We start from the raw sequence: 27109 nt of genomic DNA on the forward strand, positions 1-27109 counted from the left end.
GCCGTAGGCAGACTCATAAGTACTGACTATCTAGGGATTAAAAATGTCTTTTTTTTTCCATACCAGGGATGGAACCCAGGGCCTCATGAGTGCCAGGCAGTTCTGCCACTAGGCTGTATCCCCAGCCATTTCTTTTTACTTTTTATTCCGAGACAGAGTCTCGCTAAGTTCAATGTGTAACCCTCCTATCACAGCCTTCTGAGTTGCTGGGATAGCAAGCCTGTACTATCAGGCCTGGCTAGTAGAAAATATCCTGATCTGTAGGTTCAAGGCCTCTTCTGCTCAATACTTTATGAGTTTAGTGGCTCCTCTAAGGAAGTGTTCCATAGATCATCCAGAGAGAACTATAGAATTCACGGTGGAATTTCCAGAAATATTGCCCTCCCTGCCTTTTAACTCAGTTTTGACTTTTCTTTTGTGGTTATGTAGGTGAGACGGGTATTGGCAAATCCACATTGATGGACACTTTATTCAACACCAAATTTGAAAGTGACCCAGCTACTCACAACGAGCCAGGTGTCCGGTTAAAAGCCAGAAGTTATGAACTTCAGGAGAGCAACGTACGACTGAAGCTAACCATTGTCGACACAGTGGGGTTTGGAGACCAGATTAATAAGGATGACAGGTATGTCTTAAGATTTTTGTAGCTATAGAAGTAGGTCAGGAGATGGGCAGCTCAAGGAAGCTCTACCCCAGGTACATCCAAAGGCCTAGAAGACTTGGGGTGCAGAATTCTCAAATTGTGTCTGACAGCTGGGAGGGCGGGTCAAGCCTAATGAGGAGTGCAGATCAACTGGATGAATTAAATTTCCTCCACACAGAGAAGATTATCTAATTAGGTGTGTGTACATGGGAAAATAACTCTTAATTAAAAATTAAAATGTTTCCAAAGCATTTTGGCATGGTGGTTTGAATATAGGTAGAGGCTGCTCACTACCAGTGGATTCCTGGTGTAGTCATAAAATCTGGCCCTGATTCATCACATAAGCTTGAAGCTGTATTGTAAAATACTGCGGTGAGTTTTTATTTTGTGAAACACTAGCCCGTTTGTAAAGCCTCTAATGTGGGTCTTCACCATGAGCGTCCATTTGCCTCTCCTTGAAGGAAGCTATTAGTTCTTAAAGCTTGCCAGAGTGGGGTATGCGCGTTGACTGTCCTCACAGGGTCACACTCTTGCTCCTCTCGTGGTCGGTGGACCCATTCTTCAATCTTCAGATGGCTGGACTATTTAAAATATTCCACTTTTTCTCAAACCGTTATCTGAACCTCCTCCAGTCCATCCCCTGCTTAGATTCTCTGTAGTAAAGGAAGTGGGTTCCCTTGCAGTTTGGCCAAACCAAGGGGAGAGATAACTTCATTTCTACCACCATGCCTGTGGTAGCCTTAACATTTATAGAAAACCATGAGGTCAAGGCCAGACAATGTACATTTCACGGCCCTCCAGGGTGGGGATGGGGAAGTGGGGGGGGGAGACTGACACAAGCCCTCAGCCTCAGGATGGCTCCCTTCTCTCCATCAGTAGCAAACTGCCAGCATTCTCAGTGTGGAGGCTGCTAGACTTTCAGGGGTTATGCTTGTACAAAAACCAAACCAAACCAACCAACAAACAAACAAACAGTGAAGGAGACTAAAACCGTCTCAGGCTTAAAGAGCATTCTAGACACGTTTTTGGATAATGACAGCATTATAGGGCTATCTCGCCCCTTCTAGTGGTCAATAGTTGTAGGATGTTTTGCTCATGAACCATGTCCATGACAGTTTTGAGAAATCCTTTCCTCAGAATGGTGTGTGTGTCTCTGAGGATGTAAAGAGAAGTTGGAACCCTTTTTATGTAGAAATATGTGTCATCTAGATACATTGTAACAGTACTTCAATAAGTTCTGCAGTTCCTGACAGAAATACACAGTTCATTCTGTGACTGAGCAGTGTTGTGTTTTATCTGCAGAGCACTTGAAACACTCTGCAGTAGACATGGTCCTGCTTTAACACAGGCAACTGTTACTTCAGCGACAAGGACTTCATTTGCATATGATCAAAGTAGGGCCATCTGTACCCAGCTGGGGAAGGGACAGTCAGGCTCTATGTGCCTAGGCTTGATGGGCAGGTTGTGCCCGAAGGCCATTTTAATGTGAAGTGCAACACAGGAGGAAAAAACTCTGGGGACCAGGAAAAGGACACAGGTGCATTGTGGGAGCTGGAGACAGAGCCAGGGGCTTCTATTCCCTGCGAGGTCCAGGACAAGCACAGAGGAAAGCCTGTCTCGGGCTTTGCGGGATAGATTTCTTCTGGGAGTTAGGGAATTTCATGTTTACGAATTCCCTGGCTGGATTCCTGTCGGGCTTCCCACAGGCTTTGACAGCAGCCTCCGTCTGACATCTTACCGCCAAAGACCCCTGTGCTTTTCCAGCTTGCAGTCATTGCCTCAAGACTGACACTGGTTTTTCTTTTGCCTCACCCCTACCCGAGACTTCCCCTCAGGCTGGTGGTTTTTCACTGGCCAGCAGCAAGCTGCAAAATAGCTAAGCTAGTACCCTGCAGATCCTCATATCTGCATCTGGAGCCCTCTTTAAGAAATTATCTGACTCATTTGGGTCAAATAATAGTTTCCAAGGAGACCCAGAAGAGAGGAAGTGTGATATTAACCTAACCTAGATACCAAATATTTTTTTCCTCTTTAATTTCTTGACAACTCTTGCTTAACCTTTTCAATGGCTTTCGGAGCTCTAGACCCATGCCTCAAAAGGCATTGTTGACAATTGACTGTAAACTTAAATGACTTATCTAAAAATAGTTGCTGGATGGTCTGTTTCCAACAGAATATTGGAAGTGGGATATGCATTTTTGTATCAGTGTGTAATGATATAGGAAGGGATGCACTCTATCTCAAGTCAGACTTATCTTTTTTCTATTAGGCCAGCTTTTCAGCCATAGGTCCAGGACATCAAGAATGTCCCAGTGTGTTTATAGATTTGGAACATGTCGACATTCTTGAAACGTTATCTTCCTCTGACCTGGCTAGCTAGAAGGAGGCAGGAAGAGGGGCCTGGGAGGATTTCCTGTTATGTTTAAGTCTTGTTTTAAGGGCTTCCTTGCTCTGGCTGTCTGCACTCATGGATGAGGGAAGAGGGTCTGGAGAGGCAAGAACCCACAGAGTCTTGCTCCCTAACTAGAACCAAAATAGCTTACCCCACCTTTGGGGAGGTGCCGTGAACTCTAAGATAACCAGCCTGAGAACTGTGGACAATCCAGTTCACTGAGAGAAATCCCGTCTCCACCACACTTACAAAACAGCAGTGAAGGGCAGTGTTTGACCTTTCTAGCCAGCTTCCTGGCAGAGGAGTCCAGAGGTAGGGATCCTGGCAGAGGAGTCCAGAGGTAGGGATCCTGGCAGAGGAGTCCAGAGGTAGGGATCCTGGCAGAGGAGTCCAGAGGTAGGGATCCTGGCAGAGGAGTCCAGAGGTAGGGATCCTGGCAGAGGAGTCCAGAGGTAGGAATCCTGGCAGAGGAGTCCAGAGGTAGGAATCCTGGCAGAGGAGTCCAGAGGTAGGGAATGGTCTTTGGTTAACAGATAGCAAGAGGAGAGGGAAAATACGCTAACACTTTAGTCATGGAGTCAGTGTCTAAATAATACCATTTTGCAAGAATGACCAAAGGAAAAAATTCACATAAACTAGCTTTTCCCTGTAATTTTAGGGTGAACACATCTCATTTCACTGTATTTTTTTTTTAAGTGAAGTGAATGAATAAAATGACTGGTAAGGAATGGTCCCTTAAAAGGACATTATGTTAAAGTATAACAACTTCTTCGTTCTCTCTACCTCCCATACACTTGATAGGGCTACAATCGAGGGAAGTTTGAAGTGACCACAGAACACAGACAGGTGTTCTTTCTATAGCAATGGAAACTGACAAAAGATCTATCTTTCTATGAATACAGATAACAAGAAGTGAAAGGAGGTTGAGATGCAGTGAATGTCTGTTTCAAGGATGGGGGGGGAGGGGAGGGAGCAGACCACTGGCTGGCCTGTTTTCCCAGAGGAAACTGTTCATTGTTTCATTCCCATAAAGAAACTTTAGCCTAAGGAAATTGTTCTCCGAGAGTCTGTGGCTTTCGTTTGTTTATAATGATGTAATTTCCTCTCTCCTTTTCTTCTTTAGGTCCTTTGTCTTCCTCCTCCTCTTTGCTTTAAAAAAAAAAAAAAAGCCAACCACATGCCACATTCTTTTTATTGATTGGATATTTTGCTAGTGATGTTGGTGGGAGATAGTTATATCTTTCATGAACTAGGCCTTCCCTCACTTGCGCTTCCCTCACTTGCGCTGGATGGAGGAGATTTCATTCTTGCCTTGAAGGGGGGGGGGGGGTCTACAAGTTGCACTCCAGGTGGAGGACCGGCTCCTAAGGGGCGGAAAAGAACAATTGGCAGCGTTCTATAAGCAGTTGAATGCCTGGATCTGAGGCTCAGCAGAAAGACTGGGTGGGGCTGGAGGTGGAGAGCTGTACTCGTCATCGAAGAGATGGTCAAAATAAATGTGGTTTTCCAGGGCGACCACAGAGGAAGAGAGGGTGAAAGGCTGACAGGAGGTTGGTAGAAGCAGCAGAGGAGGCCTAGGGTACAGAGAGAACAAAGGACTCAAAACCCAACTCTGAAAGCAGCCTCTGCCACGCCCCCACTGCACCCCGCCCCAGCATGGAGGTGCATCAAGACAAGAGGCAAGGAGGGAAATTAGTAGAAAGCAGAAACAAGCTTGGACTGCTCCTGAGACAATGCAGGGTCAGCCCAGACTCAGAGCCAGGGAGGCAAGGACACATTGGGAGCATCTTTTCCTCACCGTGGGATAAGGGGTTGCTGAGGAGAGAGAGCATCCCGCTGCAGCGTTAGGAAACCCTGTGGCTCAGCCGCCCAGACGTGATGGGCTGAGCTCCTGGACTGTTCACTTCCGTACATGGTGGGGCTCTGCGCTGGGGAAGTGGGTCGTGAGGAGGGTGTGGAGTTCTTAACGCCTCCGCCCCTCTTAAAAACAACTACTTTCCTTGGATCTACTACGTTCTGTGTAGGCACTTATCTCATTTGGTTCTCTCTGTAATCTAGGAAAAAAGAAAGCATTAGCAAAACCCAGCTACAGGCATTCCAGAAAATTCTTTACATCTTCTACTCCATTCACTTGTTACCGTAGCTCTATTATTAAAAAGTATTTATTTTATTTAATTTTTTCCCTTTTTAAGGACAGGGTCTCTTGTAGCCCAAGTTTAGCTGGAACTTGCGTAGCTGAGGCTGGCCTTGAACTCTTGGTCTGCCTTCATGTACCTCCTGGTACTGCTTTGGAAGCGTGTACCAGGATCTACTCAAGGTATTCATTTGCTCCCTGACTTATTTATGGGGAAAGTGAAGCCCAGAAAGATTTAGTGACCTGTCTAAGGCCATGGAACCGGGAGCTATGATGCTTGCTTTTGGACTAAATCCACGGTTCTCTTACACAACTATTTGAAAATAACAAACATGAGTATTGTCATGTAAGTTGTGCCTATATTCCAAAATAGAGAAACAAAAGAGAATCTTATCAACCACCATCCTTTGCATTAGATCAAGGCTAGCTACATATCAGGACTTTGCCTCAGAACACCTAAACAAGGTTCTGGGATCTGGGTTTTGAAAACCTTGTTTTCTTACTACTGAATTGTTCTTACAAACTTAGAGCAGAAAGTAAGTCTGGAGAGAAATAACACCTTGCATTCCTAACATATCCATCTCGTTGCTGCTAAAATGAAGTCCCTCTGATTGGTTCCCTTGGAGACTGAAAGGGCTAATGGGCTTCCCCGCAGTAATCAACATATTGCTTACTTCCTGTAAAAACTTTGAGACTAACACATGAAACTGAAAATGTGTTTCAAAAAGAATGTTCTTCTGCATTCTAGCTATAAGCCTATCGTGGAGTATATTGATGCCCAGTTTGAGGCCTACTTGCAAGAGGAATTGAAAATTAAACGTTCTCTCTTCAACTACCATGACACAAGGATTCACGCCTGCCTTTACTTCATCGCCCCCACGGGACATTCACTGAAGTCCCTGGACCTGGTCACCATGAAGAAGCTGGACAGTAAGGTACTGAGTGCGACTCAATCCACTCCAACCGTTTCTCTAAGACCCCAGGTTATTTTCTGGAATGCCTGTAGGTACTGAGTGCGACTCAATCCACTCCAACCGTTTCTCTAAGACCCCAGGTTATTTTCTGGAATGGAGTAGAAGATGTAAAGAATTTTCTGGAATGCCTGTAGCTGGGTTTTGCTAATGCTTCTTTTTTTCCTAGATTACAGAGAGAACCAAATGAGATAAGTGCCTAAAAACTTCTTCTGAGTGTTAGTCAAGAAAAGACAAAACTAACACTACCCTTAGCTCTTAAATGGGGACTGGAATACAAACATGTTTATCCCCCCCCCCATGAAGGTCTGTAAAGCACTGGCTATAATTTGAATTTAGAGTGGTATCAGATTTTAATGTTTTGCCTGCTTGAGGACACTTACCCTTTCAGATTTTAAAACTACTTTTGTCTCAACAGAAAATAAAATCTGCGTTTCATTTTTGGCCCTGGGCTTGCCGTGTTTGTAGCCTTTGTTTTTACAGCTCTTGAAGGAAGGGGGATCTTCAGTGTGGTAAGATCTGATGTCCAATTTTGTAATTAATTCAGTTTTCTGTTTTGAAATAAACAGAAAACATTGTTGTGAATTAGACAATACAAGGGACATCAAGAGCAAAGGCAAACTAAGCCATGGCCCTTTCTCCTAGACTTTGGCACTTGGTGGAGATTCCTACTGGATGATCAAAGCTCTAGGATGTGTTATTGGGTGTTATCCCCCCAAAAGAAACTGTAAAGATTCTTTCTCTACCAAGAACTGAGACATAGAGAGACTGTCCCATGTTCCCTTCTGGACCAGTCAGGCTCCTTGGGGTTCCAGCATTCACAGGCATGGTGCTTTACAGAGAGACTCTCTTGAAACATTATTATTATTGTTATTATTGTTACTACTACTGAACTTCGATTCCTGGGAGTTTTGCCTTGCCGCTGCCCGGGTGGTGGGAGATCCCATGTTGGGAGGGCTTCTCCCTTCTGCCTTATCCTTGGAAACGGGCAGGCCCTGCTGCCCTCTAAGCAGCCATTTGTTAGAGACATTCTGAAGAAAACAGATGAGGGTGGCTCTCTGCTTGTGGAAAGGAAAAAGGAAAAACTAGAGGCCTAACAAACACAAACAAACCAAGCCAGAGTCCAACTTCAAAGCAGCTTAAACTTAGAGACAACTCAATTATGATGCTGTTGGACAGCTAGGTGGCGTCTGTCGCTGCTGTTTATGCAGTTTCACTTATGAAGATAAAGGGACGAGTTAAGCAATTATGATCATTTTAGAAGATTGTAAGTGCCTGCTCATGTGGTAGTTGGGTGTCTCTGCCTACCCTGGTCAGTTTGGCCAAGAAACCATGACTAGGTGTCGTTTTGTCCATGCTGATTCCGTCTCAGTCTGAAGCGTGTGCACAGGCAGTCAGCAGGCATCGGGCTCTGATCAAGCCCCTTCTCTGCTGTCAGAATCCCTTCTCTGGAGGAAGGCCCAAGCCCGTGGGGTTTGGGAGGATAGGAGAGATAGATTGAAGACAAAGACTTTGTCAGCATGTCCTCACATTCTGGTTCATCAGGAGTTTCTGATTTGGCCCCGGGAGAAAGGGGTTGGTATTTAGCTTAGTGGTAGAGCTCTTGCCTAGCAAGTGTAAGGCCTGGGGTTTGGTCCTCAGCTCTGAAAAAAGAAAAGAAAAGAAAAAAATTCAAATGTGACCGAAAGACCGTGAACTCCTGAATTGGGCAGAATCTAGATACAGACTAGCATAGCATAGCAGTCATTAAAACACCCGTGCCTAGAGAAAGAGGGAAAAAGTTCATCTTAAACCATGAACTTAAAAAGAAATGTCATTTCTTTGGTCCCAGCTCTCAGGAGACAGAGATAGGAGAATCAAGAGTCCCAGCCAGCCTGAGTACAAAGTGGGTTTGTGGCCAGCTACATCAGAGCCTCTCTCAAGAAGAAAAGTAAACTGTGACCTTTGGACAGGGTTGGGGGAGTAGGAAACACTGTCCTGGGCTCTTACTCTGGGCTGTCTGCCATTAATGTCAGACTCTGAATGCACCCCTGTTTGTGTAGCTGAGACTCTGAAAGTGAGCCTTGTTGGTTTTGAGCCAGGGTCTCATGTAGCCCATTCCAGCTTCAGACTTGCTGTGTAGCTGAGGATGGCCTTGAACACCTCATCCTCCTAACTCTGCCTCCTTAGTGCTGGGGTTATATGTTCGTGCCACCATGCTCAAGGTGAGCCTTGCTTTTGATACTGAACCTTTTTATGAAATGAAAAGGTCGTTTGATAAAAACTGATTTTCAAAAGATTTAACTCTGGGTTTGGAAATCTAAAAAATAGGTAATTTTAAAATATTTTATTATTTTATTTCTCACTTTGGTTTAATACTTGAATCTCCCAGAAATTTTCAAATCATCAGGAGAAAGGAAAGGGGGTCCTGCATAGCATCCATGATGCTCTCTACCTTAGCAGTACTGCATGGGCATGCAAAAATCAAGCCCCAGAAAGGAGTGGTTGTTTATTCAAAGAGTGGACTGACCTCCTTGTTGCCACTATTTGTCATAGAGTAAAAACACTTCCTTTTACTCTGTAAAGTGGGAGGTGGTACAGGAGAGGAAATTACGAGTATCAGTGTGGGTTGTAAGGCAGTCAGCATTCAGAGGGTGAGCTAAGATGATTCTGTGTCTGAGTCTTACATCTTAAGAATGTCTGATTGTCAGCATCTCCTGCATCTCCCAGTGGTACCCTGTAAGGATGCCTGATTGTCAGTATCTCCTGCATCTCCCAGTGGTACCCTGTAAGGATGCCTGGTTGTCAGCTTTGCCTGCATCTCACAGTGGTACCCTGTAAGGATATCTGGTTGTCAGCATCTCCTGCATCTCACAATGGTACCCTGTAAGAATGTCTGATTGTCAGCATCTCCTGCATCTCACCATGGTACCCTGTAGGGATGCCTGATTGTCTGCATTGCCTGCATCTTACAATGGTGCCCTGCAGCTTTGCCTCATTCCGTACTTTTCATTGTCCAGTTTTCGTTCTTGCAGCAGGATTGTGTGAACATGGGCATGCTTGTTTTACAGGTGAACATCATTCCAATAATTGCAAAAGCGGACACCATTGCCAAGAACGAATTGCACAAATTCAAGAGTAAGATCATGAGTGAACTAGTGAGCAACGGAGTCCAGATATATCAGTTCCCCACGGATGAGGAAACAGTGGCCGAGATTAATGCAACGATGAGTGTAAGTCGTTAGTCAAGTGGGGGCTGGTAGGAGGCCTTCCAGACAGCTTGTGTAGTGGCAGCATTGCAGAGGGGCTGGAAAAGCCTGCGCTGAGGTCTTCAGTGCGACGATGAGTGTAAGTCGTTAGTCAAGTGGGGGCTGGTGGGAGGCCTTCCAGGCAGCTTGTGTAGTGGCAGCATTGCAGAGGGGCTGGAAAAGCCTGTGCTGAGGTCTTCAGTGCGACTCCAGCTCTGCTGTTGCTGTGAGTCATTTAACAAGCCAGTGCCTCAGTTTCTCCAGCTGTCAAATGGGAAAGACAGGCAGGATTGTGTCAGCTTTCTGGGCACTCTGGTTCCTGTGGGGAGTCTTCTAGGAATGTGACACTGGTCCAGGAGCTCCTACAAAGTAACTCAAAGGAGGGACCCCTGACTCTGGCCATGTTGGCAGAAACATGGTGCCTTCTCCTCTGAGCTATTTTCCGTGCTTTCCTGAATCTGTGGGAAAACCAGAAAGGGGGGGTGCTGTCCACAGCAGAGAGGTAGCTGCCAGGAGATAAATGAGCTATCTCAACCCTTTCATTGTTTTCATGACCAGATCTCATCTAGCCCAAATTGGCCTCAAACTCAAAGTATAGCCAAGGCTAACTTCTAAACTCCTGATCCTCTTGCCTCAGCCTCTTGAGTCTAAGCTAGGGTTATAGGCATAAACCACCATGACCCGACCAGTTGCTTTTTCTCCAACCATAATTTATTTACCTGTTTTAGAGAGTTATAAATACTTCTTTTTAAATTAATTTTTAGTGCACAAAAATAATGACTTTCAAAAGTCTATGTTATTGTACTTTGCTCATATTAACCCCTACTTATGGGGAACCAAGGAAGCCCTGAGTGAGTAAGGAACTATTGGAGTCCTGAGGGAATATGTATTGTCGACATGGGGTGACAATATCAAGGACCAATGCCTCAGGTCCATAGGAATGGCAAGCCATGACTCTCAGAGGGATAGCAAAGCCTTTCTCTGGCCTGAGTGTGAATGTCGACAGTGTGTGCAAGTACAGGTGTGTGTAAATGATGGATTAGTGTGTAAAACAAGCCACTGCAGCATCTTGAAGCTTACCGCTCACTACAGAGACCTCCGCCTGAGACTAGCCAACGCTCCGTCTCAAGTCAAAACAACGCAAAGACACAGAATTATTTTTAGTTGTGTGAATGTGAGTATGTGCATTTGAGACCAGAGAGGCTTTGGATCTGGAGTGGCTGTGAGTTGCCCCCACTGGCAATAGAACAGTTCTGGTGCTGGGAATAGAACTCTGGACCTCCCTAAGAGCACTGCACTCATTTGTAACTGCTGAGCCATCTCAGGTACCCTGGACCAGGGAATTCAAATACCTTGGCACCACACAAAATGCTGTGTGTTCAACATGAGCTGTGGATGCTGTCATATTCTGTGTGGAAGAAAATTCACCGTGTCTGCTTGAGCTGAGCTTGGCTGCCAGGCTGGAGCCAGCATTTTGAGCTACAGTGTATCTCTGACTTGAAATAAGTGCATTGAGGAGGAGCCTTCTGTTCTGGAGCTGGGGGCTCTGCTCAGTGGTCAGCTCATACCTAGCATGTGCAAGGCCTTGGGTTCCACCCTGGCTCTGAAAAGCCAGGAAGTAGAACAGCTGTGTTCAACAGAAATGCAATGTAAGCTAGGCACAGTCCATTTAGACATCAGGCCTTTGGAATCCCGTGTTTACTTCTAGTGACCCTGAGCCTCAGATCAGAGTTCACATCCATCAGAAACAACTGATCTGCATTTGCATGTCATGAAATTACAGTCAAGAGACAAACCATGCATTCCTTCTTCCTAACATGCTTTAAAATTCTTCCTTATGAAGACAGTTACCAAGATAGTTTTTCTTAAAATTTGCATTGCCTTCATAAAACTGGTCTCTTTTTTTTAAACGTTTGATTTGAGCTCAAACCTAAATGAAATGTAAACTTCTACCAATCAATAAACTTAATATTTAATGAGGAGGTATTTTGCATTGCTTTCATTTTTAAATTTAAACGCGAATCAATTAAAAAGTGAAATTTAAAAGTGGTCATCTTGATCCCACAAGCTATATATATTTCAAAAGATTTATTTATTTGTGTGTGTGTGTGTGTGTGTGTGTGTCCCGGGGGTGGGGTGTGTATGTACCATGTGTGTACAGTGCCCATGGAAACCAGAAGAGAACATCAGATCTTCTGGAACTGGAGTTACAGATAGTTGTTAGCCACCCATGTGGTTGCTGGGAGTTGAACCTCAGATTCCCGGAAGAGTAGCCAGTGCTCCTAACCACTAAGCCATTTTTCCAGTGCTCCGCAAGCCATGTTTTAAGTACCCTATGCACACAGGCAATGGATGGCAGCTGACAGATGGCATGCCACTCAAGCTCAAGTTGGTCCTTAAATCTAGTTTGTATTTGGCTGCGGAGAGCGCAGTTCATGAAAGGCGTCCGCCCAACTACAGGGACCGCCCCCATCCTCTTTCATGTGACCACCTTTCTCCACAGAAAGGGGCCCCTCTCTAGCAGGGAGAGTGATGGGGCCAGGGGAAGCTGTGGCTGGAGCTGCTGGGGATAACCGCTTGCTTCTTCTGTCGCCTGACAGGTCCATCTCCCCTTTGCGGTGGTTGGCAGCACTGAAGAAGTGAAGATTGGCAACAAGATGGCCAAGGCCAGGCAGTACCCCTGGGGTGTGGTGCAGGGTATGTCTTGTCATGGGAAAGGGGCTCTCATGTTAGTTAGTGCCTGGGAGGAAGAAATGATGGCCGCATTCCTTCCCTCCCCACGCTGTGTAGGGAGGTGTCCGCAGGTGGGAATCAGTGGGGCTGTGTAGCCACCGTGGGTTTGAGGAAGAAAGAAACGGTCATCGGGCAGGCTAAGAGGCAGCTGCTGCAAGCCCTGATCCTGAGGCAGCCCCTCAAGATGTGGGGCTGTGTGGGAAATTAGCAAAAAACTCCTAAAAGAGAAAAGAGTCCTTCACAGGGAGTTTGAGCCAATTGCATCGGCAAATCATCAGAAAGAAAAGCTGGGAGAGAGAAAGTCTTCCAACAAGAGCGTTCTTGTTTCCTCCGGTCACTGGGAAAGTTGTTTTCCAAGGAAGTGTTATTTCAGCAAATATCAGGTAGTTGGGAATGGCGGTCATCGGGAATAGCGGCGGCTGAGAAAAGCAGCGTTATTTAAACACTGCCCTGCTGAGTCGGGACAGCACAGAGTGCTAGTTACAGGTCTGACTTTGGAGCCACGGTATCCCTGTTGGGCCGTCAGCTGGCCCCAAACCCAGACACTTCACTCGCAAAGTGAGTCACAATCTGCTTGGCAGAATGGTCCAAAAGGTGCAGGAAATCTTTGGGAAGCCCACCCTCTTTCCAGCATCTTGGTTAGCACTCCATCAGGGGTGGAGGGAGGAGCCACCAAGGTGTCCTTTATGCCTCTGAGACCTCAGAGGGACAGTGACAACTTTGGTTTTCAGTGACTTCACTGCTGATGGACTTTCTCCCCGTGACTGATTTCTTGTAGTTGAGAATGAAAACCACTGTGATTTTGTGAAGCTGAGAGAGATGCTGATCCGCGTGAACATGGAGGACTTGCGAGAACAGACACACACTCGTCACTATGAGTTGTATCGGCGCTGTAAGCTTGAGGAGATGGGCTTCAAGGACACCGACCCCGACAGCAAGCCCTTCAGGTATGAGCACACACCTGACAGGAGTCTCAGCTGGTGGTTGAGGCAGCACAGAAAGGATTGCTGGGATTGCGGCTCTGGTCCTAGAGCAGCTTGGTGAGGAGGGATTGATGGACAAACCATCGGGTGCTGTGATAACCACTTTTCATTATCTCTGCTGAGTGATGTGGTGGTGTTGTTGCTGCCCTCATTTACCAGTGCTAACGTTCAAAGCGCCCCAAATGTAAGCAACCTGCCTAAAGTCCTAGTAGTTAGGGAAAAGGGACTGATCTGAATCCTGGCTCTTGAGCCCAATCTCCTAATTATGTTTGTGGGGTGTAGAGCCTGGCTCACACACCCACAGGGCACAGCTGGTGGCTAACATTTGCCATATTCATTTGTGCTGAGCAGATCTAGCTTCCCAAGGCTCCTCGCTTTCAATTACTCTGTTTTAAAACAAACTGTGTGTGCTGTCTTCTCTCCAGCCCGTGGGTTTTCTGTGTTCTTTCACACTGGTGCAGTTCTTACAGAGGGTAGGAAGGGAAAGAGCTTAGAAAGTCTGTGTAGTTCCCACATCACTGATGGATGGACATGCAAAGCGTGAGAGGAAGAAAAGGTCATTGTAGCTGGAGAGGCGGCTCAGCAGAGAGAGGACCTGGGTTTGAGTCCTAGCACCCACAGCGAGGCTCATGGCCATCTATCTGTAGCTTCAGCTCCAAGGGATTTGATACTCTGTTCTGCCTTCTGTGGGCACCAGGCACACAAATGATGCATACATACATTCAGGCAAAACACCCCTACACATAAAAATACATTTTAAAAGAAGGTAGGCTCAGCACCCTAGCAACTGCCTGCCTTCCAGCAGAGCTTCCCATTGGTGGAGAAAGGATAGCCTGGCTGGGTTGGTTGGGGGCGTGGCTCTTGAGTCACTGGATGGTGAGGCTCAAGGCCAGGTTGCCACCTCCTGGTAGAGGAAGGGATTGTCCAGTCTGAGCCTGAGCAGTTTCTTAATGGAGATCTCAGTTGAGACAACAGGAGGTCTGTCTGGACTCAGCCTCCTCTGATTAAAGCCACAGTGCCTTCGAAAAACTGGTTTTCCACCTTTTATGGTCACCATCAGGACACTCTCTGAAATCTACAAGCCATAGAACTGATGGCCGGCCAAAGAACCTAAGACCACCAGTGCCCAGTGAAGCAGTCGTCTGAACAGCCCCTTTGGTGGGAGGAGTTCTCGCTTGGAACCATTTTGGAGAAAGTTCAGTGCTTTCTGGGCTAGTCCCCCACACAGCTGCACTCCTGTCGTGTTTGGTGAGAACACATGTAAATCTCACACAAGGGACTAACTTCTAACCATCCGTCATTTAATTCAGTCTCTCAGGCTTATGGAGTGTCTGCAGCCAGGCAGGATGTGGCTCTGGGAAAGCAGGTATAGCAGGCCTCTCTGTGCCTGCAGCATATTTACTGGAAAACGACCCCATAAAATCAAGCCCATTTGAGGGTTATTAAGTCTGCTGGAAAATGGCTTTTGCATAGAGTATTTGTTTCCATGCACACAAAGAAACTTCTGTAAAGTCAAATGTAATGGCCAGGGCTAGATAGTGTGGAGGAGCTTGGTGTGTCAGGAGCCAGAGTTCAAGTCTTAGCTCTGCTGCTACTCATGTCCTTAACCCATTTGGGCCAGATCAGGGAACCAACTAGACATAGCAGGAGGACTTTGCTTACAGACCACAGAATCTCATCATAGCTACCCAGTTCTGCCCGTCTTACTGGAAATCACCTTAGACCTTAATATAGATGAACGCACATGTCTGTGTTCCAGTCTTATCGCAGTAACAGGAAGGAGAGGGCTAGGAATGTTTCTGTAATCTACCAACACCTGGCCCTAGTCACAGCCTGGACTCCTAGGTTGTTAGAGGCAACTCACTGTGTTAAACCCATTCCGCACACCTGTGTTCTTTTACGTTCTGGAATTTGAGAGTTTGGAGGGTCTGGGGTGTTACCGGTACCTGCTAACAGGAGGAGCCAGGTGGTCTGTCTGCCTTTCATCAAAGAGGCCGCAGTTCTTCCACCAAGACAGCCAGGGCTGCATTCCTGCCTATGCAGGCAAGCAGTCCATCCATCTGTCCATCTGCGCACCCCCATCACCCTGCCGACTCTGTTGCTGACATTTTTATTGGCAGCCTAGTATTCAGGCTGTGCCATCTTCCAGGCTTCAGATCTAGCAGGAAATGACACTGAAGTCATGGGCCCCACCTCCCACCCCATTTGGTCCCATTTCTACAGGCCCTAAGATTCTTTTTTGATGTTGAAATAGGAAAATGTTTATACCTATAGATTATTACCAAGACCTGTATACATTTTTTTTTTGTTTTGGTTTTACGAGACAGGGTTTCTCTGTATTGTTTTGGAGGTTGTCGGACCAGGCTGGCCTCGAACTCACAGAGATCTGCCTGCCTCTGCCTCCTGAGTGCTGGGATTAAAGGTGTGTGCCACCAACCAGGCTCCTGTATACATTGTTACCAAGACCCATATACAGCATTACCAAGGCCCACCTTGCTTACCTTGAAGCTCAGGATTGGCATCTCCAGGAGTGGAGCTAGGGGCATCTGTATTTAGAAAAGTACACCAAGATATGCCCATATAGCCATGGTGTGCCACCAGGGTGACTCCGCTGTGCATGATGAATCCCTTGATGGAGGAGCGTGCTTCCTGTTTTGACTCCAGAACCCGCCCCTTTGAAGCCTGAAACTAGGTCATCTCAGAACACAGATTGGGTGTTGTTTCTGCCTAAGGTTGCATTTCTTGAAGAGAGAGGTCCCTTCATTGTACTAATTAGAAACTAGATTTTCTAACAGGGCCAGGTTATCCTCTGCCATGTGCAAGTCTGATTCACAGGTAAAGGTGATGAGTTTATCACAAGCGGATGAAGATGGTCATTCGTAAGTTATTCTAAAGGTCTGCTATGGATAAAATTCTAGGTCTCTTAAAACTGAAATATAAACATTGCCATTAGTATTAGCCAATACCAATATGCCCAACTTGTTTTTGTCTCATGAAAAATAACTTCTGAAACTCAAAACTCATGATTGCTTATCAGCAGAGGTCGTTGGCAATGTCCAGGCAGAAGACCTTGGTTTTCGTGAGCTAATGGGGCGATCAGTTATAAAAGGGTGGAATCCTGCCCTGGTTGTTATGACTCTAGCAGTCTGCTTGTTGCTGTTCCCCCCAGGGTGCTTCCCCATTGGGTTTTCCTTTTTAGTGGGCAGGTGTGAATCCTGGGAGTATCCCTAGTTGCTATCTAGTCTTTAAGTGTGCCCTAGGGGTAAATCAGCCTGTGTTAAAGGTAGACTCTACCTGCAGGCTCTGTTACCATACAGCTGTTCTGATGAACTACCAAAGAGAGAAGGGAGTGCCCTATAAACACCAGCCCCGGTTTCTTTGTGGTACTTGAGGTGTGTGTTTGGGGGGAGGTCCTTTGTGTTACCAAAGGCGCTTTCTTCCTCTGTAAACGTCTTTGTTCTGACAGAAATGCAGTGAATCATGACATTAAGGATGAGGCGCAGGCTCTGAGTTCTGTAGAGCGAAAGAGTGTAGGACTCAAGATGAAACCAAGCCTCCTCCCCACACACTTAGAGTTGCACTGTGGCTAGAGAAGTGATCGTTTTTTACCTCGCCTTTAGAAGGCCTTCTTCTCACTAAGTCTGTTTTCCTCTCTGGGGGTTGTTAGAGAAAGATGGGTGGAGGAGGGCGAATCCTCATTAAGTACCCCTTGTATGTCAGAATGCTTTTCTCATTTTCTCACAGCTTCATCTCAGGGAGGAGAGGGCTATTGTGTCCGAAAGCCCTGTGCAGGGGCCAAGAGAGCTGTGCCTACCAAGGTCAGCCAGTGGGGGAGGCCAGAATTACAGCGCTGCTCTGTCCAATCCAGAGCCTGCATTTCACCATGACGCTAGGCCCTCCATCTTGCAGAACTCTTGATCCTGGCTGGTTAGCGGCAGGCCCTTGGTGCTATGTTATGCTTTTGGTTGTATTGTCTCTGCATAAAGAAGAAGGAAGCTCATTTCATTCGTGCTTTAGCGTGCTAAAGCAGTAGTTGTCTCTTTTTTGGGTTTTTTTTTTTGGAATGAAGGGGGGGTTAATGACATGACCTGAAATGTATGATGCTGTCTCATGCCCTGCCTTGGTTTGTGGGTTTTTAATAGTCTTCAAGAGACGTATGAAGCAAAAAGGAACGAATTCCTGGGAGAGCTGCAGAAGAAAGAGGAGGAAATGAGGCAGATGTTTGTCATGAGAGTGAAGGAGAAAGAGGCGGAGCTTAAGGAGGCAGAGAAAGAGGTGAGTGGTGCATCCTCCGGGGGCGGAGACCGGAGATGGGCTTTCTTATTAGAACTTTGCAGGTGATGGGACCTCACACGGGTACAAGGTGGTTCTCCTGCCCCTTTCTCTCAAGATCAGCTTTCCCACCAGGCAAAGAATATGCTGGCCACATACTCTCGCCCCCATTTAGCAGATGGTAAACCGAGAGCCATGACATTGAGTGATTTTTGCAGTCACCAAGGCTAAACCAGATCTTAGGCCTCTAGCCCTGATCATGTGGTCTTTTCAGCTTGTGAGTTTCCTCAGTTTATAAGTCCTCAAATGTGAGATTTGGGGTCCGGCCAACTAAGCAAGCTAAATAGAGGAGGCACTTCGCCCTATGATCTTAGCCACACCCCACGCTCGCGCCCGCTGCTCATGATTCCAACACGATTCCGGCTATGGCACCCTCTGACTCCACCCGGATCCCCACCCAGGCCAACCTCACCGTTTAATTTTAATTTAATTTTTACTGCAGCACTTCCCTATGGCTCCATACTCCTCAAAATAATGTTTGCATCTTACCTTGTTGTTTAAAAGACTAGGAGAACTTGGGACTGCGGAGATGGTTCAGTGGTTAAGAGAACTGGCTGCTCTTTCTCCTGGGGTCCAGGCTTCAATTCCCAGCACCTACATGGGGGCTCACAACTGTCTGTGACTTCAGTTCAGGGGATCTGATGACCTCTTTTCATCTCTGTAGGTACCAGGCATGCAAGCGGTACACAAACATACATGCAGGAAAACACACATGCATATAAAAATAAATAAACCTTCTGCGAAGGCAATGAGGCTTAGAGGCTCCTCATGAAGCTAAATGCTTAAAATGGCTTTGCTGTAGAGAAACGAAGATTGACAATATTAGCTGACTGTAGTGGATGATGGGTTGAAATTCAAACTTTGGTAACCACTTCCCTTTCGGTTTTTTGTTTCTGATTGTTTTCATTGTTTGGTTCTGAAGATCAAGAAAGGGCCTCATGGTAGACCTTCTGCACTGAGCTATTTAAACAGGGTGTGTGTGTGTGTGTGTGTGTGTGTGTGTGTGTGTGTGTGTGTGTGTATACACTTATGTATGCAAAGAGAAGGAACAATATATATATATATATATATGAACACTGTAATTTCTAAGTATTTTATATGTATTCATAAAGGTCCCCAAACAAGAACCCACTTTTGTCTCAAGGGTGGCTTTGTTATTAGGTTCATGGTTAGTTTTTACTTTTTTCATGCTTTTACATTATTTACATTATTTAAAATTGTCTATGTGAGGGGTTGGGTCAGAAGACAACTTGAAGGAATCTGATCTCTCCCCGTGTGGGTTCCAGAGACCAAACTCAGGTCAGGCTTGGCAGCAAGCACTTTTAGCCAGTAAGCCACCTTGCTAGCCATCTTGATGCTTTCAAAGATAATGTACTTTATTTCTGAGTATGCTAATGTGTGCTGTTAGTCCCTGCACTCAGGAAGCAGAGACAGACAGATCTCTGTGAACTTGAGGCCAGGTAAGTTCCAGACAGCCAAGGCTACATAGAGAGACTTTGTCTCAAAATACCAAAAACAATAGTAGATAATTAAAGAAGTACCTTATTATCATAGAGAGTGCCCAAGAAGCGGTCAGCCCTGAGGAGCTCAAGTGTTAGATGTCCGGGTCTCGGCATTCTCGCCTTACTCTTCCATTAGCCATCCAGATCCTTCCCGATTGTCTTAGCCACCCTCCTGTTGCTGTGAAGAGACACCGTGACCCCAGCAACTCTTATGTAAGAACGAATTTGGTTGGGGCTGGCTTACAGTTGCAGAGGTTTAGTCCATTATCATCATGGCGAGGAGCATGGCGGCATGCAGGCAGACATGGTGCGGTGAAGGAGCTGAGAGTTCTACAGCTGGATCTGCGGGCTCCCTCCCTAGTGACACACTTCCTTCAGTGAGGCCACACCTCCCGATCCTTTCCAAACAGTGCTACTCCCCGATGGCTAAGCATTCAAATATCTGAGCCTGGGGTGGGGGTGGGGGGCATTTTTATGCAAACCACCACTATGCTAGTACAGCCAGGGACTGCACACTGCGATTTTGCATAGGCTATGTGCAAAATTCAGGTTTTTATTCCTTTCTCCGAGCCCATTTTCCTTTCTCCCTCCCAGCTTCACGAGAAGTTTGACCTCCTGAAGCGGACACACCAAGAGGAGAAGAGAAAGGTGGAGGACAAGAAGAAGGATCTTGAGGAGGAGGTGAGCAACTTCCAGAAGAAGAAGGCAGCCGCTCAGCTCCTGCAGTCCCAGGCCCAGCAGTCCGGGGCCCAGCAAACCAAGAAGGACAAGGATAAGAAAAAGTAAGCAGATGTCGCCCGCCTCCTGCGGACCGCTAACAATCTCTTCCTCTTGCATGTCTACCCTTCCTACTTACAGACTGGAAACTGGCCTATTGCCAGGAAAATAAAAGCAAGTATTTTTCTCTACAGTGCAGGGAAGATGACAGAGGTGTGCAAAGGTATTTTTAAAGGGCACAAGGGATTAGCTGATGAATGTCACTGTGGTGACCAAGCAGTCAGGACTGGAGTAGCCTGTCAGCTCTTATAGCAGCTTCAGTACAACCCCAGAAGTGCTCAGAGAAGAAGGGCAGGTTTCTCTTAGTGCCTCTGGAGGCCTTCTCCTGACTGGTAAAGGAGCACTCTAAGATCACAGTTGCTCACATGGTTCTCTGCTCTGTTAGACAGTATGTTATTCCACAGTGCCGCTGGTGGGTGCTGGGTTGTCCCTAAATTCAAACAAGCTGAGTGATTATCTTATTGTGTAACTCAACCAGACGCCCACCCAGTTAGCAAATCCTAGCAGCCCTCACGCCACCGCTGAACCCCACACGGGGCGGTTTCAACACAGCCTTGATTTCAAGTGCCCAAGGGCCAGGTGATGTCGCCACTCCAGTGGCGCCCCAGCAGCAGCTTTCAGAAACCAGCGGGAGAGGTGCGCATCCTTCAACGTCTGTGGTTTGAAGCTGTCCACTGAGTCACCTCAAAGAGCAGAGTGGGCAGTGTCGTGGCAGTAGCTGTGGCTTTGGCAAGTGTGGTGCTAGGGAAGCACTTGGAAAACTTTTCCACGGCCCCGTAACAAGCCCTGGGATGCCTCGCTCCTCTCAAGCCTGCTGAGTTAGCACAGTCGCCCAGGCAAGCCTGGAGCCTGCTTCATGGAACCCGCTTGAGGGTTCTGCTTCTTCATCCGTAGATGGCTATGGTGCTGGGAGAAAAGCAGGTGGCTGGGAATAGCAAGAATGGCGAGACTGATGCAGGCAAAGACTTTCCTTCTTTGAAAAATGTAGCACTTAGGACTGAGCCTGCCCAGTCCCAATCAAGACTACCTGAGGGCAGGCAAGCCAGCCGTGTCCTGCCGCCGCTTAGTCCTGGCTCGTGCGGGGCAGGCTTCCCCCTAAGGAACTGTGGTGTGCCTGTAGCCTTTGCAGCACTGTGGTGACTTACTGAAAGCCTACTAAGTCACGCTCTACACAAAACATTGCTTTTGCAAGCTCTGAGGCAGCAGGAAACGTGTCCAGAGAACAAAGGAGTAGGAAACTGGTCAAAGCAATAACAGGAGTAGCTAGCTCATGTAGATAATGTACGATTTTAATTGGGGTTGGTATAGATCCAAGTTACCAAAGGAGTCCAGCAGACCAAACTGTGGGCTAATTCAGAAAAACCACTGCCTCAGTAATCTAGTTCAGTACCGCTCTTTGTTGTTCTATGTGTTGGGAAAGCTTCTAATACTGATAGTGGCATCTTAATACAGTGAGTGGCATCCCCAGATAGCAAGCCAGAGTCAAAGCCATTCGGCATTGAATCCTGATCCAAATCCTTTATCTGGAAGAAACCACAGGTGTGTGTGTGTGTGTGTGTGTGTGTGTGTGTGTGTGTGTGAGAGAGAGAGAGAGAGAGAGAGAGAGAGAGAGAGAGAGAGAGAGAGAGAGAGAGAGAGAGAGAGAGGAGAGAGAGAGAGAGAGAAGGCTGCTCACTCAGAGCTTAGGAAGTCCAAAGGGATAGACTTTCTTACCCTGAAGCATTAAAGTGTGCAGAGGTACAAGTTTTAAACTAAAAATATTTATAAAAGACCAGCAATGTTAAAAAGAATATTTCATGTGTACTGGATGTGCCTTTTAGCAATAAAAATTCCAAGAACTGATGATTATTGTACCTCCATCTAGAAATGGACATTTTTTGCTCTGGAACATGCTGGCTTATTTCCTTCCCACCATAGGCTTTACCAGTGTATTATGCTTTTAAAGTTTACATGACATCTGTGTTACAATCTATTTTAGCTTTATTTATATATTCTCATTTACTATCGATGGTGTTAGACTCGGTCTGCAATAATCACCAGGCTTGGTGCCTGGCAATGGCATGTAATTTTTTGTGTCGCTTCTTAGTTATTATCCTTTCCCATACTTCTACTTGTATAATGGAAGCAAAGGCTAGTTGGAGGCCTGAATTCAACAGAGGGGAAAGAAATCCCCCTCTTACTGTAGGTGACAGTGGAAGGTTTTGGCTAGAGAGGACCACAGAAAGACAGTAACTGGGCAACCAGAGCAGCTCTTGGCGCAGGAAGAGGAAGGTTCTTCCTCCTGGTCATCCTGCAGCAGTGCGAGGCCATGCCTCTTAGGAGCCGGCTTTGCTGAGCAGAAAGCTTAAGGGGGTGCTCCTCCATTCCCTGTGTGCTTCCCCCATCCGCTGCGCACCCACTACTAGTCTTAATTCACTTTCTAATAATTTTAAACTCTTTTTGTTTTCATTTTTCCTATTCTAACAACATGCTCCTTTTTTAAAACATAGGTAAGTAGGTGGCATAAAAGCATATAACGTTTCCTAGGATTACAAAGTAGAACTAACCCTGGCCCTGCCATTAGCTAGACCCCACCTTCTGCCACCAAGTCACTTTCCTCAGTCCTACTGTGGTAGGACTGCCTGAGGGTAAGTCCTTAAAAAAAAGATTGACACAGTTGCCAGGAGGCATTTGCTGGATGAGATGCATCTGGCCCCAAAGAGAACTTTGAGTGTCACTTTTTTTTTTTTTTTTTTGGTTTTTCGAGACAGGGTTTCTCTGTATTGTTTTGGAGGCTGTCCTGGAACTCGCTATGTAGACCAGGCTGGCCTTGAACTCACAGACATCCGCCTGTCTCTGCCTCCCGAGTGCTGGGATTAAAGGCGTGGCTGCCACCGCCTGGCTTTGAGTGTCATCTTTTGAACTGGCATGTAGTGACTGCACTTTACACAGCCATCTGCTCAACTCTTTTTTTTAAAATCAGTTTGGAGTTTTGCTAAGTAATAAAGTTGCATGTTTGGAGTTGCCTAAAATTAGTCACGCAGATCCCAGGTTTGGCATTGCTTTGGTCTTAAGAGGGGGGAAGTTCCTGGCATTGCCGTTGCTCTAACCGTGTTCTTTTTCAGCCCTGCTTAGCTGGACAGTAGCTTGTCCTCCATCTTCTATATTCCAGTTTACAAGCTACTTTAGATCTCGTCTCCAGGTCAGCTGTGCAAAGACGCCTTTGGTCTGTTTATTCTCTGACTCCTCCAACAGCCCAGAAGTGGAAGATGGAAGTTTCTGTGGAGTCCTAGTGTGACCTCCACTACTCATAGACAGTAGTTTTGTGTTATTTGAGAAAACAAGCGCGACAGTGGACCCTTCCACTGGACTTTGCCTTGGTTTCATGAAGTCTCTCACGAGTATAAATCCCATGCAAAAGGGAACAGAGCACACGCTCTCCGCTGAGTACTCAAGGTTTGCTTTGCTTTTCCTGTGGACTAGCCTTCCCGGGTTTCTTTCCTTTTCATTTCTGTCAGGCCCATAATCATTGCATGAGCATTTGCCATCAGTGAGTGCTGGTGCTGGCGCTCCTAATTTCCTTTCCGTTTGATTTGTCATCATTTCTAACTTTTTTGTTTTGTTTTGTTGTGTTTTTAACTTGCAGTGCAAGCTTCACATAGAGCCGACCAAGCCAAGGACACTCCCGCATTCACCTGCTTTGGCAGTGATAGCGCCTCTCTGTCGCCTGGGCCCTGTTTGATCTGTGTTGCACCCTTCCCCACATACCAGTAACCCTTAGCGCATTTTGCTAAATGTTGTCGGGGGTGGGGGGTAGGAAACCATTGTAGAACGAGGGGATAAGAGCAAATGCTCGTGCGGCTAGACTTTGTTTCTGGAAAGTTGTTGATTTGCCTTGTATGCCTGCTCCAAGCGGCAGCGGGAAGCATGTCTGTCACTTCTGTGTCGCTTTGGACCGAGGAAAGTGGGGTAAAATACTACCTGTACGTCTGATGTGAAAACTCACCACCTCTGCAGCTGAACTAAGACCCTGAGTAGCCATGACAACAACTTCATTTCCTTGATTATTCATCTCGTGCTCACACAGCCCCTCAATTCAATGTCCCTTCTCCACAGTTGCCACAAGCCGTGGGTGCGCTTGAAAGGGCAGAAATGTGAGTTGGTATCGCAGACAGCTTTTCGCTGGTATGGCCTTTTCTTTTTATCACTTGGCTATTTGGTATCACTTGGCTATTTGGCCCGAGCTTGTGGTCTGCTCAGACTCTCATAAGGACGGAGTCTACACCAAATGCCCACTCTAAAGCCTGGGCGAGCTGCTGTAAGAAACATGGCTATGTTCACCTCCACACCAGGGAGTCCCTGATGCTTTCACAGGTCCAGATCTCAAAGACCAGCTCATTAAGTATTGCTTAGCTGAGGATGCTGGGCTCACCCCACCCCTGTCCTCCAGCCCCTCCCCACACACCTGCATTTGCCTTAAGCAGGCTGAGAGGAGACCTGGAAGTTGATTCCAGGATATGTATGGCTACTTCTAATAGAAATTTTCACGAATTGCAATGAAAAGCACCTGCCATGAATACTTCCTATACATCTCTTACCTGTAGCACCAATCTGAAAGGATGTCCTCACTGAGGGGAGGAGGGGAGTGAGCACAGTGTTCCATTACTCAAAGCAGAGAATGAAGAGGCTGCAGTCGGTCAGCTTCCCTTGGGCTCCTTGCTCTTGTTGACACACAGTTGTCTGTCTCTAAGGAATGTTCCTCACTTGTCCCCTCGCTGTGATTAGTTCTGCCTGCTCTGTCTCTTGGGGTCATCAGTCACTTTGCCCCCCCCCCATAGCGCTATCGCGTGTGCCAGGACATGCCCCATCTGCTTGCCCCTTTTCCTTCTTGTCTTCTGCTTGGCTGCCCCCTCTAAGGAGATCCCCTGGCTTTTCCCGCTGTCCTAACGTTTCTCGTGAGCCCAGTCCTTCGCCTCTACATTTCCCTCCAACATAGTGAGTTACACGTGAATAGGATAAAACATACTGTATCCCCTCTGTGACATACTTGGAAAAAAGGTCCAGCCAGTCTCTATCTGATCCCAGCCAAGTTTGTATGGTCTCCCTTTCTTCATCTCCCAGTCATTAGAAGAAAGCACTGGTCTTTCATAAACTGATTTAGGCTTCCTTAGACAAAGTAAGGAAACTGGCTCCGCTGGGGTGCAGACCAGGCTGGGACAGAAGACACAGAAGGTTGCAGCAATAGCCGCAGCGTCTCCCTCCCTCACCCCCCCACCCCCCACCTCCGTCTTCACTGATGGGGGAGGAGTGCCTAGACAGACGCTGGCTTTGCTTCCGTTCCTCTAGCTGGCAGAGGAGCAGCAGGCTCTACTGGCATGCTCTACCGGCATGCTCTAAACTGGCATGCTCGCTAACCGTGGCCGCGTTTGCTTCTTCGCTGGGCACCACACAAGACCTTGGGTGTTTGTATTGTATGCTTGTTCCAGCTGCTGCTTGTGTGAGCATTTATTTGTGCCTGGTTATAGAAAATAACCCTTTGCATTTGAGTTCTCACATCCCTAAAAGCTTTTTAAGATAAGCTCAGCAAACATTTTTTTTTTGAAAAATCATCCAGTTGACTTTTTGATGCCAAGATTATTGATTGAATTTTTTTTTTGCTTTTTTTTTTTTTACAGTAAAATAAATCCTATGGAGAGTCAGGGAATAATAAAAAAGCTTTAAAAAGAGAAAACCCTGTATTGCTTCTAAAGCTGTTTCCTCCCACTGCTCCCAAGCCTCCTGTAGCTCGTTATTGCTGCTCTTTTCTTTCGGTATCTATGCCTTTCTTCACAGTAGTCCCTGGCTCTGCACGGAGTAAACGATGCTCTCAAATCTAACTGGATGTGCTTTCACCTTTGCATGTAAGTACAGGAGTAAGAACTCTGAGCTCTTTCTGTTTCCGATTAGGGAAAACAAATGGGACAGATGAGTTTTTCTTTTGGAAGGGGTCCTGAAGGTATAGTCCGAGTAGCCTTTTTTTTTTCTTCTTCTTCTTCTTCTTCTTCCTTAAGCTAAATCATCTCTCCCGCCACATTTATATTTTGCCCCATGGCTTATGCTTCCTCTTGATCTCAGTGGAGTAAGGTTCTGGTTACTGATTGCAGCCATTGTTCTGCACAGCACCATGGAACAGGCCTTTGACTCTTGACAGTGGGAGAGAGAAACTCCCACCGTTTACTGCACAGAAGTCTGGAAAACCGTGTCTCTGCGGCTTTTCTGATCCCTTACAGTCTGGGTCTTAGTCTAATGGCACAGTGGCCACTTCTATTTTTTTGTCGGATGGCTTTGGCTTCTCCCTGAGCATCTTTTGCTCCTTCTGGACTGTGTGTCCTGTAACAGTTTCCGTACTGCAGGGTATGGTGGAGCGGCCAGCATGAGAATTGAGTGGCAGCTCAGGACTGGTTTCCCAGCTGGGGCTCTTTAGTAATTGGTCCAAAGGGGCATCTCTGAGCAAGGGGAACCGTTCCACTTGATACTGGGTTTCTCGTTTTCCTCCCTCTCTACTTTGTAACTCACCAGCATAGGCTCCCACCTCCTTTCCATCCTGTGCCCCTCTGATGGGTGGACTTGGTCATCTAACTTTCCTGATACACCCTAATATTCTGCAGAGTCAGGGTTGAGTCGCCCCACGCCTACACCCCCCCCCCCATCATACTGTCTCTGTGTGGTCCATTTGAATCCCTTGGCTTTGCCATTCACAAGTGTCTGGATTTGTCGGGTGTCAGTTTCCAAAAGTCCTAGTTCCATTGACAGGACATTTATTATGGAGTTGTTAGCTGAATTATGACCTACAGAGTCTAGTTTGTATGTAGGTATGAAGGGAATTTTTAAAAATAAATTGAAAATTAAGCTGTGAACAGCATTAGAACTTTGTCTATTTCTTGATTTAAAAATATGCTGATATGCCTTAAACTGTAGTTGTAGAACTGTCATTTTTGCTGTTTGAAGATAACTAATGTTTTCTAAACTTGTTGTGTAATCTTTCAGTGTTAATGCAGAATTGTCATGTATGTAAGCTGCATGTTAGACACTTGTCTTTTTTAAGAATTAAGATAATTGTATTGATGTGAAGCATATCCTTCCTACAAGTATGAAAGTGCTGCCTCAGCAGCCTGCTGAGTAACTCCAGTGTCTGTAAACATGGTATGGTGACAGGTGACCTATGCATATATCACTAGTGCCAAGACCTAAAGCAGGGAAATATATTTTTACCCAACCGTTGTTCTGTGTGGCCATTTGTGAGTTCTTTTCAGTCCCTGCCTGACATGCCTGTGTGCACACACGTGCTTGTTACATCACATACAGACATGGGGATGGCCGCTGTCTCCTGCTTTCTTGCCTTGTGTGGTGGACTTCGGTGCTGCTGTCTGGTTGACCAGCTTCTCCAAGACTTGTCC

General features: G+C 46.5%; 1 protein-coding gene across 11 annotated transcripts in view; it reads left to right on the forward strand.

Annotated features, from left to right (window-relative positions):
• The window catches only part of Septin11 (septin 11), a 124440-nt gene that overhangs the window by 51471 nt on the left and 45860 nt on the right, over positions 1–27109 (forward strand). For 3 of the 11 annotated variants that reach the window (XR_005877834.1, XM_040747438.1, XM_005068136.3), the window contains exons 3-9: positions 430–625; positions 5918–6104; positions 9191–9352; positions 11968–12064; positions 12879–13047; positions 17226–17358; positions 19512–19699. Coding sequence is in view for 8 of the 11 variants with exons in the window: in XM_040747438.1 (XP_040603372.1) it covers positions 430–625; positions 5918–6104; positions 9191–9352; positions 11968–12064; positions 12879–13047; positions 17226–17358; positions 19512–19699 (1132 nt within the window). In the remaining 3 variants the exon portion in view is untranslated. Of the gene's footprint in view, positions 1–429; positions 626–5917; positions 6105–9190; positions 9353–11967; positions 12065–12878; positions 13048–17225; positions 17359–19511; positions 19700–23319; positions 26934–27109 lie in introns of those variants that run through there. The other 8 variants (XR_005877832.1, XR_005877833.1, XM_040747434.1 and 5 more) reach the window with 5 other exon arrangements.

This window comes from Mesocricetus auratus, unplaced genomic scaffold (assembly GCF_017639785.1).
Source record: "Mesocricetus auratus isolate SY011 unplaced genomic scaffold, BCM_Maur_2.0 Super-Scaffold_100006, whole genome shotgun sequence".
In the NCBI taxonomy this organism is placed as follows: Eukaryota; Metazoa; Chordata; class Mammalia; order Rodentia; family Cricetidae; genus Mesocricetus; species Mesocricetus auratus.